Source organism: Ascaphus truei, chromosome 8 (assembly GCF_040206685.1).
Source record: "Ascaphus truei isolate aAscTru1 chromosome 8, aAscTru1.hap1, whole genome shotgun sequence".
NCBI lineage: Eukaryota > Metazoa > Chordata > Amphibia > Anura > Ascaphidae > Ascaphus > Ascaphus truei.
Window position 1 is genome coordinate 4209243 of NC_134490.1, and position 19651 is coordinate 4228893.

At 47.3% G+C, this 19651-nt stretch overlaps 1 protein-coding gene across 10 annotated transcripts in view; it reads right to left on the bottom strand.

The window, feature by feature from the left end:
- Positions 1-19651, bottom strand: part of KCNMA1 (potassium calcium-activated channel subfamily M alpha 1) — a 397276-nt gene that overhangs the window by 209319 nt on the left and 168306 nt on the right. For all 10 annotated transcript variants that reach the window (XM_075610355.1, XM_075610354.1, XM_075610347.1 and 7 more), the window contains exon 3: positions 16827-16888. In XM_075610355.1, the coding sequence (XP_075466470.1) occupies positions 16827-16888 (62 nt within the window). The remainder of the gene's footprint in view (positions 1-16826; positions 16889-19651) is intronic.

The window sequence follows — 19651 nt, forward strand, 5'->3', positions numbered from 1 at the left end:
CCCCCCCCCCAACAAGTCAGGTTTTTAGGATAGCCCTGCTTCAGCACAAGTGGCTCAATCAGTTCCCAGCTTCAGGACAGGTGGCTCAATCAGTCCCTGCTTCAGCACAGGTGGCTTCGACTGAGCATCTGATTGAGCCACCTGTGCTGAAGCTGGGATATCCAGAAAACTTGACCTGTCGGGGGGTGGGGGGGTGGGGGTGGTCTTGAGGACTGGAGTTGAGCACCCCAGATCTAAGTAACCCCTTCACTGCTGGTATGCTCAGCACTGCGTTGCAGACATCTATTCTCCTTCCCTCTCCCTCCCCAGGTTTCCCTCCACTCCTCTCTCTAAATGCCCCTGCCCAGGCAGGAACCCAGCCTCCCTCCATGAAGCCCTCAGGGTAATGGATGGCTCTGTCCCGTCATAAATAGCTGCAGTGTAATTAAACGGTGTCTCCTGCCCAGCACTAATGCATCCCACTCCGTCTCGCACTGCGCAGGCGCCGACATCCCCGGGGACGCCGGCTCGTTACAATAAACACTCGCATCGATTTCCTGCGTTCATTCAGGGGACGTGTTAAACAAGCGGCCCTACTGTACTCACTCCTACCCCAGCTATATACAGTACTCACCCCTACCCCAGCTATATACTGTACTCACTCCTACCCCAGCTATATACAGTACTCACCCCTACCCCAGCTATATACAGTACTCACCCCTACCCCAGCTATATACTGTACTCACCCCTACCCCAGCTATATACTGTACTCACTCCTACCCCAGCTATATACAGTACTCACTCCTACCCCAGCAATATACTGTACTCACTCCTACCCCAGCTATATAATGTACTCACTCCTACCCCAGCTATATACAGTACTCACCCCTACCCCAGCTATATACAGTACTCACCCCTACCCCAGCTATATACTGTACTCACTCCTACCCCAGCAATATACTGTACTCACCCCTACCCCAGCTATATACTGTACTCACCCCTACCCCAGCTATATACTGTACTCACTCCTACCCCAGCTATATACAGTACTCACTCCTACCCCAGCTATATACTGTACTCACTCCTACCCCAGCTATATACAGTACTCACTCCTACCCCAGCTATATACTGTACTCACTCCTACCCCAGCTATATACTGTACTCACTCCTACCCCAGCTATATACAGTACTCACTCCTACCCCAGCTATATACTGTACTCACTCCTACCCCAGCTATATACAATTCTCACTCCTACCCCAGCTATATACAGTACTCACTCCTACCCCAGCTATATACTGTACTCACTCCTACCCCAGCTATATACTGTACTCACTCCTACCCCAGCTATATACTGTACTCACTCCTACCCCAGCTATATACAGTACTCAATCCTACCCCAGCTATACTGTATACTGTACTCACTCCTACCCCAGCTATATACAGTACTCACCACTACCCAGCTATATACTGTACTCACTCCTACCCCAGCTATATACAGTACTCACCACTACCCCAGCTATATACAGTACTCACTCCTACCACAGCTATATACAGTACTCACTCCTACCCCAGCTATATACAGTACTCACTCCTACCCCAGCTATATACAGTACTCATTCCTACCCCAGCTATATACAGTACTCACTCCTACCCCAGCTATATACAGTACTCACTCCTACCCCAGCTATATACAGTACTCACTCCTACCCCAGCTATATACAATACTCACTCCTACCCCAGCTATGTACAGTACTCACTCCTACCCCAGCTATATACAGTACTCACTCCTACCCCAGCTATATACAGTACTCACCACTACCCCAGCTACATACAGTACTCACTCCTACCCCAGCTATACTGTATACTGTACTCACTCCTACCCCAGCTATATACAGTACTCACTCCTACCCCAGCAATATACAGTACTCACTCCTACCCCAGCTATACTGTATACTGTACTCACTCCTACCCCAGCTATATACAGTACTCACCACTACCCCAGCTATATACAGTACTCACTCCTACCCCAGCTATATACTGTACTCACTCCTACCCCAGCTATATACTGTACTCACTCCTACCCCAGCTATATACAGTACTCACCACTACCCCACCTATATACAGTACTCCCTGTGACGATCGAGAGGATTTGGCCCGGGATTAAAGGGGTTACACCCCAATTGGCCACCCTCTAACCTCACCAGGGAGACAAGGGGTTAACTGGGCTGAGGTCCAGAAATGTGATTTAACCCTTGTTATAACATGAAAATGTATATTCCCCTGTGTAAATGTATTGTGTTATCAAAGGGTTAAGGGTTATCAGAGGGAAAGGGTTAATGTTAAAACAGTGATTCTAGCCCTTTGTTTAAATTACCCTCAAAGATGCCTGCCTACTAAATGCAAATGGTCAGGAGAGCGACCAAATGGTTAGGAAACAGCCCTGATCAAAGGCTCGGGATTCTACCTGTTTGCAGGAAGCTAGAGTGGGGGGTGAGCGTTATAACTCAGACTTACAAACCATAGTATCCTGCCATGTGGTAGACTGGCCAAACGCCTCTGATGTAGGAGTAGGGCTACAGAATGAGTGACCGTATTAAATATAAGAATATTATGAGATGTCCTTGGCGGAACATGCTAAACATTACATATGTGTATTCGTGGGGCCGAGCCCGAACTAATGATTCTAAACACTTGAGATCTAACAGATACTAAGAGCAAGACATTAATATCTCTCTTAATTTTAGTACTACATGGTAATATTTAGTCTCATTGGGAGCGTCATGCGTTACGGAATGTATTAATATGTCTCGCGTGCCAGTAAGTATTACTGAGCTGAAGTTATGAAGTTATTTACAGTGTATATGGGATTTTGAATCTGTTGTGAAAACTTCAAACTCCCTCTGTTATGGTAATAGGCAAGCAGAACATCTTGCTAGAATTTACATAGCCTGGTGATCAAAGGCTAAATTGCCTAATTGTTTATGTTGGAGGCAGGAACCAAGAAACTGAATGTTTTTTTAAATGTGATACTTCACACTAAACAATGGAAGTCCAAAAGCTGCTTCAGGAAGCTTCAAAGACTTTTGCTAGCCTTTTCGGCATCTAGGGTTAAGAGATGAGTTTGACATGGTATTTAAGTCAGAGTCACCCCTTACTCAAATGACTTCATGTCTGCATGTCTTTCATGCCTGTGTCTTCATGCATGAGTCTTCATTCATGGGCTGCATGTATTGCTGTGATGTCAACTGAAATATGGAAGAAATGGCCCATCCTGTATCCTGATGGCTTTCTTGTCAGAATCTTTAAGTAAGTGTCTATATTTTGCCTGTTATTTGTATATCTCGTGTGTTCACCTTTATCAAGGAATAAATTATATTTTATCATATCTAAGTCTCGTACCAGTTCAACCCAGTTATATATATATTATTTTGGTGTATTATTAATAGCCTGTCACAAAGCTCCCGTCACACTCACTCCTACCCCAGCTATATACAGCACTCACTCCTACCCCAGCTATATACAGTACTCACTCCTACCCCAGCTATATACAGTACTCACTCCTACCCCAGCTATATACTGTACTCACTCCTACCACAGCTATATACAGTACTCACTCCTACCCCAACTATTAACTGTACTCACTGCTACCCCAGCTATATACAGTACTCACTCCTACCCCAGCTATATACATTACAGCCATCGTAGGGTGTGATACATTTAGGGGATTCTGACTGGAATACCGAATGTATTGGGAATGAGGCTGGAATACTGAATGTATTGGGAATGGGGCTGGAATACTGAATGTATTGGGAATGGGGCTGGAATACTGAATGTATTGGGAATGGGGCTGGAATACTGAATGTATTGGGAATGAGGCTGGAATACTGAATGTATTGGGAATGGGGCTGGAATATTTAATGTATTGGGAATGGGGCTGGAATATTTAATGTATCGGGAATGGGGCTGGAATACTGAATGTATTGGGAATGGGGCTGGAATACTAAATGTATTGGGAATGGGGATGGAATACTGAATGTATTGGGAATGGGGCTGGAATACTGAATGTATTGGGAATGGGGCTGGAATACTGAATGTATTGGAAATGGGGCTGGAATACTGAATGTATTGGGAATGGGGCTGGAATACTGAATGTATTGGGAATGAGGCTGGAATATTTAATGTATTGGGAATGAGGCTGGAATATTTAATGTATTGGGAATGAGGCTGGAATATTTAATGTATTGGGAATGAGGCTGGAATATTTAATGTATTGGGAATGAGGCTGGAATATTTAATGTATTGGGAATGGGGCTGGAATACTGAATGTATTGGGAATGGGGCTGGAATACTGAATGTATTGGGAATGGGGCTGGAATATTTAATGTACTGGGAATGGGGCTGGAATACTGAATGTATTGGGAATGGGGCTGGAATACTGAATGTATTGGGAATGGGGATGGAATACTGAATGTATTGGGAATGGGGCTGGAATACTGAATGTATTGGGAATGAGGCTGGAATATTTAATGTATTGGGAATGGGGCTGGAATATTTCATGTATTGGGAATGGGGCTGGAATACTGAATGTATTGGGAATGAGGCTGGAATACTGAATGTATTGGGAATGGGGCTGGAATACTGAATGTATTGGGAATGGGGCTGGAATACTGAATGTATTGGGAATGGGACTGGAATATTGAATGTATTGGGAATGGGGCTGGAATACTGAATGTATTGGGAATGGGGATGGAATACTGAATGTATTGGGAATGGGGCTGGAATACTGAATGTATTGGGAATGGGGCTGGAATACTGAATGTATTGGGAATGGGGCGGGAATACTGAATGTATTGGGAATGGGGCTGGAATACTGAATGTATTGGGAATGAGGCTGGAATACTGAATGTATTGGGAATGGGGCTGGAATATTACCTGGAAGTAGATACATGTTTTTTTATATACCTATGTTCTTTATTTAGAGTTTAATTATTTTTTTCTGGCTTTTATATATAACTATAAAAAATACCACAGTATGTAAATATAAGAGTATGAAGTATGATGCTGCCTCTGAAGTGGAGTAAGCTGGTTTAAATCCCAGTGACCTTGTGTATATATACTAGATAATATCTATCTATCTATCTATCTATCTATCTATCTATCTATCTATCTATCTATCTATCTATCTATCTATCTATTTATCTATATCTCTCTCTCTCTCTCTCTCTCTCTCTCCATATATATATATATATATATATATATATATATATATATATATATATATATATACATATATATATATATATATATATATATACACACACACACACACACACACACGTTTATAGCACCAACAATCAAGAATGTGCTTTTCTACAGACATTACAATACCGGGACATAGAATATAATAAATGCAGGATAGGAAGCCGAATCTAAGTAAAAATCGAAGTAAGTGATCAAAATGCTGGGTATTTACTAGCTGCACGGGACAGTATTAATCAGTAAATAATCTGTATATTATTATCGCCATAGAGAAAGATACATGCAATATCCTCAATTAGCACAAGGGGGCTCCCTCCTTCCAGATGTGATGTGTGTGTGTGTCACTGTGTGTGTGTGTGTGTCACTGTGTGTCACTGTGTGTGTGTGTGTACTGCTGAAGCCTGATGCCTAAGTGGGGTAAGACCCCTGCAGTCATCTCAATCATTTGGGCTGATAACTGCGGCCATATTTAGGACACCCTCAGCATTAACCCCTCGTTGCCGCGGGAGCTTGCCAGGCATTGATTTTCATGGTTTTGCAGATAACTGTTGACGCGGTTACTGCAGGATAGCCCTTTATGAGACGCGTAGTGCGGCATTATGAATTACCCTGGCTGTCTGCTTCCATGTATGTCCTGGAAAAGCACAGCGCGCCACGTTGTTTAAATAAGACACACACAGTGATACATTCACATGAAACATCACCTCTCCATTCCGAAATGTTAACTCTTTCACCCTCACAGAGCCCCCACACATACAGAGCCGCTCAGGGGGCTGGGTGATCCAGCAGGGACAGGCTCAGACAGTCCTGGGTTTATATGTCATTTAGGATGGCCTCCTGCCTGCAGATTATCAGGGACAGGCCTAGACAGTCCTGGTTTTATTTATTTGTGTGATTTTCATCCTTCCCATAAGAAAATGTTACAAACCTGATCAGCTATATTTCCGATACAGTGCTTTCCCGTGAGACACCCCGCGGCCAGGTCAGGCGAATAATCGTGAGGCGTCTTGTGGAATAGCACTCCTTAGTCAATATTGCCCCACATATTACTTAGAAGGCGCAATCCATGTCATTCTACTCGCCACTTTCAGAAAGCGCGCTGCGCATTGTACATACATTGTACATACCGCGAGTTCTACGCAGGCGGTTACACTAAATAAAACAGGGGGCTGCGTGTTTATTTCGAGGACTTTGAGATCCTGCCTCTTACTCAGTATAATTGGGAGTGAACGGCCCGTCTTGTGTGTTTCTACAACTTTTATCACAGTGTTATAAGTGTGTTATGGTACTTACAGTAACACAACGTAAACTGCAAGACGTGACTTTTTAGGGCTGAAATACTAAGCTTGTAGAAATAGAAGAGAGGTGGGACACTGCTCAAACCATAATATCATGTTAGGAAAACAGATAGAAGTGAGCCTGGTGCACAGGGGTAATGGCTGTATAATAACAGAAAAAAGTGACAGAGGTCACCAAAAGTCCCCTATATGTTGCACGCAAGGCTGGGTGGAAAGTGCCAAACTAGTGTGAAAAATCTAGTCACAGAAAGCGTGTGTTCCAAGGAAGCTAAACCCTAAAAGTGTCACGTTGAAGACACAACATTTTAGCTAATCCTAACAATCATACGCAAATATATCTAATAATGGGTCAATAGTATCACCCAATCGAAATGATAAGGAGCAAACACGTATCCTGATCGCATAACACACAAGTAAGGTAAATGTCTAAAAGGTAAAAGTATACCACAGTATGGAGCAATAAATGTCCCAAAAGGATGGTAAAGTAGATACTAGGGGATCCAAATACCCACTGAAAGACTAATGTCTGGGTGAATGATCAAAGTGAAGACCATAAATCCACGGAAGTGTGTCTCGTGGCCTAAAGTATAATAGTGATATCCACAACTAAAAATGCAGAAGTTGCCAAAAAATAAAAAAACTTTAATAAATAATTATATCGCCGAAAAACAGGAAAAGAGGAAAAAACAATTGTATATTAAAATGCCCCTGTAAGGGGAGCGGGTGGGAGAGGGTGGGAGCGGGTGGGAGCGGGTGGGAGCGGGTGGGAGCGGGTGGGAGAGGGTGGGAGAGGGTGGGAGCGGGTGGGAGAGGGTGGGAGCGGGTGGGAGCGGGTGGGAGCGGGTGGGAGCGGGTGGGAGAGGGTGGGAGCGGGTGGGAGCGGGTGGGAGAGGGTGGGAGCGGGTGGGAGAGGGTGGGAGAGGGTGGGAGATCCCCAATGTGACTACTGAACAGCTAAATAACCCTGTTGGTAAAGTCAAAAAGGAGCACAATGTAACAAGCAGGGCGTATACATACAGTATGCAATTAAGTATGAGTCTAATCATCAGATGGTAGCATAAGTATATACTGGATCCACCATATAGGAGCAAACCAGAGAACCCCAGCCAAAATCGCGTGGTATATCAGGGGACACGAGCGGCATCAGTCGCTGCAAACCACCAGGACAGACAAATACAATGTATACAACCGTGTATCTAGTGCTGCTGGTGCTCGATCAGGCTATAATAGTAACCAAGAGGGACAGCTCAGCTCCACGGTGGATCCCGCTCACGGACGCCCACTAGTGACGTCACGCCCCCAACGCGCGTTTCGTGTGACGCTTCACACTTCATCAGGGGGGGAGGAGCTAACATTGTGGGTGTCTGCATCAGCTTTATACATATGGTTGACGAGGAGGCTGGACACAAAATGTCCAATCCGAGTGCAAGCTGCTGCTAAGTGTCAGTCTATCAGCTTGCGTGGACACAGAAGAATGAATGAAATAAATAAATAATCAAAAAGGATGAGAGGTGCATGAAATGATGTGTGCTACCATATCTAAATACAGATAAACGTCACCCTGGCTGGAGGATTCAAGACCCGGTAAGAATCCTGGGTCCATGGTAGGTAGGAAGGGAGGAAGCAGTGGTGTTCATGGAGAACAATGAGACATCTACAGATATGATCCTTTTTTGGGCAAGATACATAGATGATATTTTGGTGTTATGGAATGGGACAGAAAACCAGTTAAAAGATTTCATTGACAAGCTAAATATCACTGACATTAACTTGACTCTTAACAATCATAAAAAGGGATGATGGGAGACTGGAAAGTACGATTTTTCGTAAACCAACATCGACTAACAGTTTACTTATGGCGACCAGCCATCATCCTTTACATATGATCACAAATATAGCTACAGGTCAGTTTCTGCGCCTACGACGCAACTGTTCAATTATCCATGAATTCAAGTCACAATCTGTTGACATGACTAATCGTTTTCTGGCATGGGGTCATAGTAGAGTGACAGTCAAAAGAGCCTACCAGAATGCACTGCATACACATAGACCTCATCTTCTCTTACCACAACAAGACACTGGTAACCCTATAGAGAAGACCATTAGATTTATCAGTACCTTCAACGAACAATGGGGACTTATACGCCAAAGCCTCCAAAAACATTGGCACATCCTAACCCAAGACAGTGACCTGTCACAGGTCCTCAAGTCCTCACTCAATATGGTGAGCAGACGTTAACGCAATCTAAAGGACCGTTTGGTTCAGAGTCACTTCATGGGAAGTAGCAAACAGACATGGTTGGGTCCAAAACCTAGAGGGTTTTACACCTGCGGCCGATGCAAGGCATGTCCATCAATGACAGTCACCAAGGAATTCCTTGATACAGGTGGAATGATCCCCATTCAGATTAAAACATTCATTAATTGCCTGACATCGGGTGTAATTTACCAGATTACATGTTTATGTAAAAAACAATATATCGGTAAAACCTTTAGACCCCTCAAAACAAGGGTCCTTGAACATCTAGGTTCAATACGCAACCATCGCGATACACCCATTGCCAGGCATGTGAATAATGAACACGGGGGTAATACTCATGTTCTGAGCTTTTTAGCCATTGAACATGTCCCATGGGGCCCCAGACGGGGTGACTGGGATCGGAAACTGTTACAGAGGGAATGTAGATGGATTCATACTTTGGGAACACTTGCACCCAGTGGTATGAACGAGGGTTTTATCTACAGTATACCCCGTTTATTTCATGGGTGATTTATCAGGTTGCCTCCGGTATCACTCGAAACCTTAGTCGTGAATATTACTCTGATTTATCCATCTTAACTACATGGTGTGCATGACGGGCATCTTTAGTTTGATGATAACTATCTCCTTTGTAGAGATAGCCACACATTTATATACTACCTCTTTAATTATACCTTCCATGGACCCAGGATTCTTACCGGGTCTTGAATCCTCCAGCCAGGGTGACGTTTATCTGTATTTAGATATGGTAGCATCATTTCATGCACCTCTCATCCTTTTTGATTATTTATTTATTTCATTCATTCTTCTGTGTCCACGCAAGCTGATAGGCTGACACTTAGCAGCAGCTTGCACTCGGATTGGACATTTTGTGTCCAGCCTCCTCGTCAACCATATGTATAAAGCTGATGCAGACACCCACAATGTTAGCTCCTCCCCCCCCCCGATGAAGTGTGAAGCGTCACACGAAACGCGCGTTGGGGGCGTGACGTCACTAGTGGGCGTCCGTGAGCGGGATCCACCGTGGAGTTGAGCTGTCCCTGTTGGATATTATTATAGCCTGATCGAGCACCAGCAGCACTAGATACACGGTTGTATACATTGTATTTGTCTGTCCTGGTGGTTTGCAGCGACTGATGCCGCTCGTGTCCCCTGATATACCACGCGATTTTGGCTGGGGTTCTCTGGTTTGCTCCTATATGGTGGATCCAGTATATACTTATGCTACCATCTGATGATTAGACTCATACTTAATTGCATACTGTATGTATAACGCCCTGCTTGTTACATTGTGCTCCTTTTTGACTTTACCAACAGGGTTATTTAGCTGTTCAGTAGTCACATTGGGGATCTCACATTTTGATTTATCATTACCATTATTTTTAGTGTTTTTTCCCCCTTATTTTATTTGTGCTGCCCTCTCCCACCCGCTCCCACCCTCTCCCACCCGCTCCCACCCTCTCCCACCCGCTCCCACCCGCTCCCACCCGCTCCCCTTACAGGGGCATTTTAATATACAATTGTTTTTTCCTCTTTTCCTGTTTTTCGGCGATATAATTATTTATTAAAGTTTTTTTATTTTTTGGCAACTTCTACATTTTTAATTGTGGATATCACTATTATACTTTAGGCCACGAGACACACTTCCGTGGATTTATGGTCTTTACTTTGATCATTCACCCAGACATTAGTCTTTCAGTGGGTATTTGGATCCCCTAGTATCTACTTTACCATCCTTTTGGGACATTTATTGGTCCATACTGTGGTATACTTTTACCTTTTAGACATTTACCTTACTTGTGTGTTATGCGATCAGGATACGTGTTTGCTCCTTATCATTTCGATTGGGTGATACTATTGACTCATCATTAGAATATATTTGCGTATGATTGTTAGGATTAGCTAAAATGTTGTGTCTTCAACGTGACTCTTTTAGGGTTCAGCTTCCTTGGAACACACGCTTTCTGTGACTAGATTTTTCACACTAGTTTGGTACTTTCCACCAGCCTTGAGTGCAACATATAGGAGACTTTAGTGACCCCTGTCACTTTTTCTGTTATTATACTAAGCTTGTAGTAAGAACCCTGCCCTTTTGTGGGAAATCTGGTTCTAAAAGCCCAGCGTCCGCTCTCCTTGGGCCCCTGAGAAATGCATTTGATGTCCCTTTCTGTCCAAAGAGAACTGCATATAATGTCCCTCCTATAGTTACAAGGTATAATACTTTGCTGTAGGGGGCAGAGTGCCTGCACATGGTGAGGTGGCTATGCCCTGCCGGGAATCCAGCCTGGGTTGACACTAATCCACTTCTAATTAGGTCAGGGGGCTCTGCTCCCCCCCCAGGCTCTGGCTCTGCTCCTCCCCCCCTGGCCCTGGCTCTGCTCCCCCCCCCCCCTGGCCCTGGCTCTGCTCCCCCCAGGCCCTGGCTCTGCTCCCCCCCCCTGGCCCTGGCTCTGCTCCCCCCAGGCCCTGGCTCTGCTCCTTCCCCCCCTGGCCCTGTCCCCCCCCTGGCCCTTGCTTTGCTCCCCCCCCCTGGCCCTGGCTCCGCTCCCCCGCTGGCCCTGGCTCCGCTCCCCCCCTGCCGCTGGCTCTGCTCCTCCCCCCCCTGGCCCTGTTCCCCCCCTGGCCCTGGCCCTGCTCCCCCCCCTGGCCCTGGCTCTGCTCCCCCCCCCTGGCCCTGGCTCCGCTCCCCCCAGGCCCTGGCACTGCTCCCCCCAGGCCCTGGCTCTGATCCACCCCCCTGGCCCTGGCTCTGCTCCCCCCCCTGGCCCAACTCCCCCCCCCCCCAGCCCTGGCTCCGCTCCCCCCCCTGGCCCTGGCTCTGGCTCCGCTCCCCCCCTGGCTCTGGCCCGCTCCCCCCTGACCCTGGCTCTGCTCCCTCCCCTGCTGCTGCTCCACTCTCCCCCCCTGGCCCTGGCTCCGCTCCCCCCTGGCCCTGGCTCCGCTCCCCCCTTGCCGCTGGCTCCGCTCCCCCTCCCCTGGCTCTGCTCCCCTCTGGCTCTGCTCCCCCCTGGCTCTGCTCCCTCCCTGGCCCTAGCTCTGGCCCCGCTCCCCCCCTGGCTCTGGCCCCGCTCCCCCCCTGGCTCTGGCCCCGCTCCCCCCCTGGCTCTGGCCCCGCTCCCCCCCCTAGCTCTGGCCCCGCTCCCCCCCTGGCTCTGGCCCCGCTCCCCCCCTAGCTCTGGCCCCGCTCCCCCCCCTAGCTCTGGCCCCGCTCCCCCCCCTAGCTCTGGCCCCGCTCCCCCCCTGGCTCTGGCCCCGCTCCCCCCTAGCTCTGGCCCCGCTCCCCCCCTAGCTCTGGCCCCGCTCCCCCCCCTAGCTCTGGCCCCGCTCCCCCCTGGCATAACCTGCTCCATTCAATTCAATTAGCCTGAAAGCATTTACGCGTGTCATGTTAAATCACGTTTCCCGTTCATTTCCAATAATACATTAAGCACTGAAAGTTCTGCTGTCTCTGCTTCAGCTCGGCTATCCTGGACCTGTTAACGCTTTCCCTGCTGGCGACCATCAGGGAAATTAGCGCTAATTCTATTCATCCCAAAGGATGGGCTGCGGCTCTGAATATTGATCTATTGAATGTGATAGACATTATTGATTGTTATTGGCTGCTAAAGGGGAAGGCCATTAATGATTGATAATGGTTATCATACTTAAGTGAATCAACCCCACTGTGCTCCTTAATTAACACAGCAGAGACCGTCCTCAAATACAGGGGGGACGAACTCCAGTTCTCCCCCCCCCCCCCAGGTCAGCTTTTCAGGATATCCCGCTTCAGCACAGGTTGCTCAATCAGAGGCTCAGTCTTTGACTGAGCCTCTGATTGAGCCGCCTTTGCTGAAGCAGGGACTGATTGAGACACCTGAGCTGAAGCAGGGTTATCCTGAAAACCTGACCTGTTGGAGGGGCTTGAGGATTGGAGTTGAACACCCCTGCTCTAATACACAGGCATAGACAAATTTGCAACTAAAACGGCGCAAAATGAGAGCAAATGGCTTCAGCGTGACTTGTGCGCCGCTCCGGGGCGACTGAAACCTTAATAAGGCGTTGTCCCTGCTGCGTGGGACGGGCGCACTCAGAGACATCTCAGGCCGCCGTCCCCAGCTCCGTCACCGCTGCCAATCACTGCCCAGCAGCTGGCAGGACTGGATCCCTCGGGGCACACGACAGGACGCGGGGGCGCGGTGCTTTGTTTTCATGGCACCGGATATACTACCACGGCCGTGTCTCGCGTAATATCAGAACCCGGGGGTTCTCCGCTCCCGCCGGGCCGGCAGGCGGTGCTGGGAGAGGGACGCTTCTAATTGCAGTCACAGGGAGAAGTCCCGATTGTTAGATGTGTGGTTACAAGAACAGCGCCCCGGTTACACTGATACTGCTCCGTTTCCAGGAACAGAACAGCGGCTGCAATACTAGCACGGGGGAAACAGCAGCAGCGCAGCGCGTATACTGTACCCCTAACGCTGTGCTTACAGCGGCAGTGCAGCGCGTATACTGTACCCCTAACGCTGTGCTTACAGCGGCAGTGCAGCGCGTATACTGTACCCCTAACACTGTGCTTACAGCAGCAGCGCAGCGCTTATACTGTACCCCTAACGCTGTGCTTACAGCAGCAGTGCAGCGCGTATACTGTACCCCTAACGCTGTGCTTACAGCGGCAGTGCAGCGCGTATACTGTACCCCTAACGCTGTGCTTACAGCGGCAGCGCGTATACTGTACCCCTAACACTGTGCTTACAGCAGCAGTGCAGCGCGTATACTGTACCCCTAACGCTGTGCTTACAGCGGCAGTGCAGCGCGTATACTTTACCCCTAACGCTGTGCTTACAGCGGCAGTGCAGCACGTATACTGCACCCCTAACGCTGTGCTTACAGCGGCAGTGCAGCGCGTATACTGCACCCCTAACGCTGTGCTTACAGCGGCAGTGCAGCGCGTATACTGTACCCCTAACGCTGTGCTTACAGCGGCAGTGCAGCGCGTATACTGTACCCCTAACGCTGTGCTTACAGCGGCAGTGCAGCGCGTATACTGTACCCCTAACGCTGTGCTTACAGCGGCAGTGCAGCGCGTATACTGTACCCCTAACGCTGTGCTTACAGTGGCAGTGCAGCGCGTATACTGTACCCCTAACGCTGTGCTTACAGCGGCAGTGCAGCGCGTATACTGTACCCCTAACGCTGTGCTTACAGTGGCAGTGCAGCGCGTATACTGTACCCCTAACGCTGTGCTTACAGTGGCAGTGCAGCGCGTATACTGTACCCCTAACACTGTGCTTACAGCAGCAGCGCAGCGCTTATACTGTACCCCTAACACTGTGCTTACAGCAGCAGGGAAGTGATCACAGTATTAACACTGCGGTTACAGTAGCAGGGAAGAGATCACAGTATTAACACTGTAGTTACAGTAGCAGGGAAGTGATCACAGTATTAACACTGCAGTTACAGTAGCAGGGAAGTGATCACATTATTAACACTGCGGTTACAGTAGCAGGGAAGTGATCACAGTATTAACACTGCGGTTACAGTAGCAGGGAAGAGATCACAGTATTAACACTGCAGTTACAGTAGCAGGGAAGTGATCACAGTATTAACACTGTAGTTACAGTAGCAGGGAAGTGATCACAGTATTAACACTGCGGTTACAGTAGCAGGGAAGTGATCACAGTATTAACACTGCGGTTACAGTAGCAGGGAAGTGATCACAGTATTAACACTGAGTTACAGTAGCAGGGAAGTGATCACAGTATTAACACTGCAGTTACAGTAGCAGGGAAGTGATCACAGTATTAACACTGCAGTTACAGTAGCAGGGAAGTGATCACAGTATTAACACTGTAGTTACAGTAGCATGGAAGTGATCACAGTATTAACACTGAGTTACAGTAGCAGGGAAGTGATCACAGTATTAACACTGCGGTTACAGTAGCAGGGAAGAGATCACAGTATTAACACTGCAGTTACAGTAGCAGGGAAGAGATCACAGTATTAACACTGCGGTTACAGTAGCAGGGAAGTGATCACAGTATTAACACTGCGGTTACAGTAGCAGGGAAGTGATCACAGTATTAACACTGCGGTTACAGTAGCAGGGAAGTGATCACAGTATTAACACTGCGGTTACAGTAGCAGGGAAGTGATCACAGTATTAACACTGCGGTTACAGTAGCAGGGAAGTGATCACAGTATTAACACTGCGGTTACAGTAGCAGGGAAGTGATCACAGTATTAACACTGCGGTTACAGTAGCAGGGAAGTGATCACAGTATTAACACTGCGGTTACAGTAGCAGGGAAGTGATCACAGTATTAACACTGCGGTTACAGTAGCAGGGAAGTGATCACAGTATTAACACTGCTGTTACAGTAGCAGGGAAGTGATCACAGTATTAACACTGTGGTTACAGTAGCAGGGAAGAGATCACAGTATTAACACTGCGGTTACAGTAGCAGGGAAGCAATCACAGTATTAACACTGAGTTACAGTAGCAGGGAAGAGATCACAGTATTAACACTGTGGTTACAGTAGCAGGGAAGTGATCACAGTATTAACACTGTGGTTACAGTAGCAGGGAAGTGATCACAGTATTAACACTGCGGTTACAGTAGCTGGGAAGTGATCACAGTATTAACACTGCGGTTACAGTAGCAGGGAAGTGATCACAGTATTAACACTGAGTTACAGTAGCAGGGAAGAAATCACAGTATTAACACTGAGTTACAGTAGCAGGGAAGAGATCACAGTATTAACACTGTGGTTACAGTAGCAGGGAAGCGATCACAGTATTAACACTGTGGTTACAGTAGCAGGGAAGTGATCACAGTATTAACACTGTGGTTACAGTAGCAGGGAAGCGATCACAGTATTAACACTGTGGTTACAGTAGCAGGGAAGAGATCACAGTATTAACACTGTGGTTACAGTAGCAGGGAAGAGATCACAGTATTAACACTGCGGTTACAGTAGCAGGGAAGAGATCACAGTATTAACACTGCGGTTACAGTAGCAGGGAAGAGATCACAGTATTAACACTGTGGTTACAGTAGCAGGGAAGTTATCGCATTGTCAGCACTGTGGTTACAGTAGCAGGGAAGAGATCACAGTATTAACACTGCAGTTACAGTAGCAGGGAAGTGATCACAGTATTAACACTGCGGTTACAGTAGCAGGGAAGTGATCACAGTATTAACACTGTGTTACAGTAGCAGGGAAGAGATCACAGTATTAACACTGCGGTTACAGTAGCAGGGAAGAGATCACAGTATTAACACTGCGGTTACAGTAGCAGGGAAGAGGTCACAGTATTAACACTGCGGTTACAGTAGCAGGGAAGTGATCACAGTATTAACACTGCGGTTACAGTAGCAGGGAAGAGATCACAGTATTAACACTGCGGTTACAGTAGCAGGGAAGTGATCACAGTATTAACACTGCGGTTACAGTAGCAGGGAAGTGATCACAGTATTAACACTGTGGTTACAGTAGCAGGGAAGTGATCACAGTATTAACAGTGCGGTTACAGTAGCAGGGAAGTCATCGCATTGTCAGCACTGTGGTTACAAGTTATCTCAGATACAGTGACAGGGCAGCTGCTGTAGTATTGGTGATGTAGTTACAGTTACAGAGAATTGGTTTGTCTTAGCACTGTGGTTCCAATCTGTGGTTACAACAGGGGTGGGCAACTCCAGTCCTCAAGGGGCCGTCAACAGGCCTAGTTTTCAGGACATCTCTGCTTCCTCACAGGTGCAGTCGTTGACTGAGAAACCTGTGCTGAAGCAGGGATATCCTGAAAACCTGACCTATTGGTGGCCCTTGAGGACTGGAGATGCCCGCCCCTGGGTTACAGGGACACGGAGTACAATACTGAGGAAGGGAACGCTGTAGCGATGTAGGGTTACAATGTTAACACTCCGGGTACAGTCACTTCACAAATGAATTCACCCGCACTGTAAATAGGAACCGGCGGACACAGCCTGGGAACAGGGCGAGTGTCCCCGGCACTGAGTAAGGGGGACGCAGGAAGCACACACAGTATACTCACTTCGACGAGTCTATGAAGTATATCACCAGCGCACCGATGCTCAGAGCGAAAACCGTCACCACCTGGAGGGGAAATAAGAACAGGGTCAGCCGTGTCCAGGAGCGGGAGGCCTGGACGTCAGGCCCGCGGGTTCAAATCCTGCCGCGGTCACTTGGGGCTTCAATCCAGGGGAGCCCAACTCCAGTCCTTCGAGATAACAGGTCAGGTTTCAGGATATCCCTGCTTCAGCACAAGGTGGCTAGGTCAAAGACTGAGCCACTGATTGAGCCGCCTGCACTGAAGTGGGGACTGAGCCACCTATGCTGAAGCAGGGATATCCTGAAAACCTGACCTGTTGGCTGGTCTTGAACATCAATGGGGATATTCAGTCAAAATGCGAGTGTGTATATATATATATATGTGTGTATATATGTATGTGTGTGTGTGTGTGTACATATGTATGTGTGTGTGTATATACCACACTTAAGGTTATGGTGTGTAAAAAAAGTGACAAAAACCCTCCACACTAAAGCATATAGCAACTGTAAATATTACTGTATATTCATTTGCATGTCTTAGACAGGTCTGCAACCCTGTCTTTCACCATTATCACCCAGCACACAGCACTTTGGCTTAAGGGTTGCTCTGTAGTAGGAGCTTGAGATAAAAGGTGGCACTGTGTGCTCATTTGCATGTAATTTCCCAGAATCCCTTGCTGCAGTGGAAGTGCTGTGTGCTGGGTGATAATGGTGAAAGACAGGGTTGCAGACCTGTCTAAGACATGCAGATGAACATACAGGAATATTTACAGTTGCTGTGTGTGTGTGTGTGTGTGTATATATATATATTTGTGTGTGTGTGTTTATGTATTTACTATTCTGACCTTTGGGGCTGTTAGTTTTTATGATGCAAAAGACCGCAGCAGATTTATGAATAAAATACGATTATTCTCAGTGACCTTTTTATAAATCCGGTTCTCCTCCTGCAGTCGGGAGACTTTGTTACATGTAAATGAGCCACATACTGTAACGGTTTAATACATTTAAGGCCGCATACTAGCCAGCTCACACGTGAGACAAACACGCAACATGCCAATTTCATATTTGCAGCATGTAAGGCCTCAAACATCTCCTTACAAACACGCCTCATTTTGCTGGTTACAGCAAGAAGATTGAGCCCGCCGCAAAAGGGCCAGATTCACTAAACCAGGGTTACTGAAAATACACGCGGCGTGGTCTTTTCCGTGGGCTTGGGAACAGTCACACTGTGTCCCACAGTTCAGAACACCGCAGAACAGTCTGAGAGAACCACGATGTGCCCTGATCGGCACTACTGCAGTGCAATGAATAACCCTCCCATGAGCCTGATCGGATACCGTACGTTCCGGCTGAGCCGCCCGGCACTTATCTCTGCGACCGGTTGTGCAGGCGACACAGTCACTGAGGTGGGGAACGCAAACATTGTCTCTGGTTTTAAGGCAATTTGGCAAAAAGCGTAATTGTTTTTACTCGTTCAATGTAATAAAAGTTATTGCAAAGCTGCCCGTTTGGGAGCTTGATAAATACATCCTCTATAACTCAGCGGTGCGCAAAGTGGGGGGCGCGCCGGATTTGTTTAGGGGGGCGCGGGCGGTTGCAGAGGCCCCGCGCTCTTCCCCGAGGCATTTAACTCGGATGTAAGGTGGGGGGGGGGGGGGGAGGGGGGACCTTACTGGGGCAAGCTAAACAGGGGGGTGCAGCAGGAAAAGTTTGCGCTCCCCTGGACTAACGCAATCTTTTCTCCCTGCGTCCCCCTGCCTGCTCTCCTCCCCTACTCACCCCCCCCCCTCATCTCTTGGCTCCGGTGTCATGCCATGGCAACGCAACGTCACGTGACCCCACTGCGTCAATTGACGCCGGGTTACTATGACGACACGTCGCTGGAAGCCAAGGTAAGTTAGTTGCAGAGGCCTCGCACGGTCCCCAGAATTTAATTTAAATGCCTTGGGGGAGACTCTGTAACTGCCGCCCCCCCCAGGGAATCTCGCGCCCCCCAGTTTGCGCCCCGCTGGACTAAACGACAGTCCAATGTAGCAGAACAAAATCAGTTATTTTTTGAAATACAACTCGGCAGTATACTCGCCCCTACTTTAATCCCCCTCAAAGTGCGGTTTCTCTTATTTTTGCCTTGTGAAAGATTTGTTTGTTTTTCCGTTTTTCCGTTTTCCCTGTAAACACAGATTTCCAGGATATCAGCGATTTCTGTTTATCTGTTGGACTAATTACAGTAATTGTAATTACTTTGCGAACAGAGCAAAAAAATAAACCAATTTACCTGCAGTTTTGGGGACAGACAAACACCAAAAGACATTGGATACAGATTGTAAAAACCCTCCAAAACCTTTGCTTACATTTTTTCACTTTTTTTTTTTAAATAATAATAATAGCATGTTCAGCGCTGCTAGTTTTACATGGCGCTTTAATAATAATAATAATAATAATAATTTCTTGCATAGCGCTGCTAGTTTTACATAACGCTTTAGAGAGACATTTTGCAGGCACAGGTCCCTGCCCCGTGGAGCTTAAAATGTATGTATTTGGTGCCTGAGGCACAGGGAGATACAGTGACTTGCCCAAGGTCACAAGGAGCCGACACCGGGAATTGAACCAGGTTCCCCTGCTCCACACTCAGTGCCAGTCAGTGTCAATACTTTTTGTTATGTGCCAGTCAGCTACATTTAAACCTATTAACCAGATTTCTGGACTTTGTTTACTTTCCTCGTAGGAGGGACTGTCCCTTTAACAACATTATATTCCCTTTAAATGAGACACATAACCCCTAATGTAGTAATGTGGCACTTCAATCAA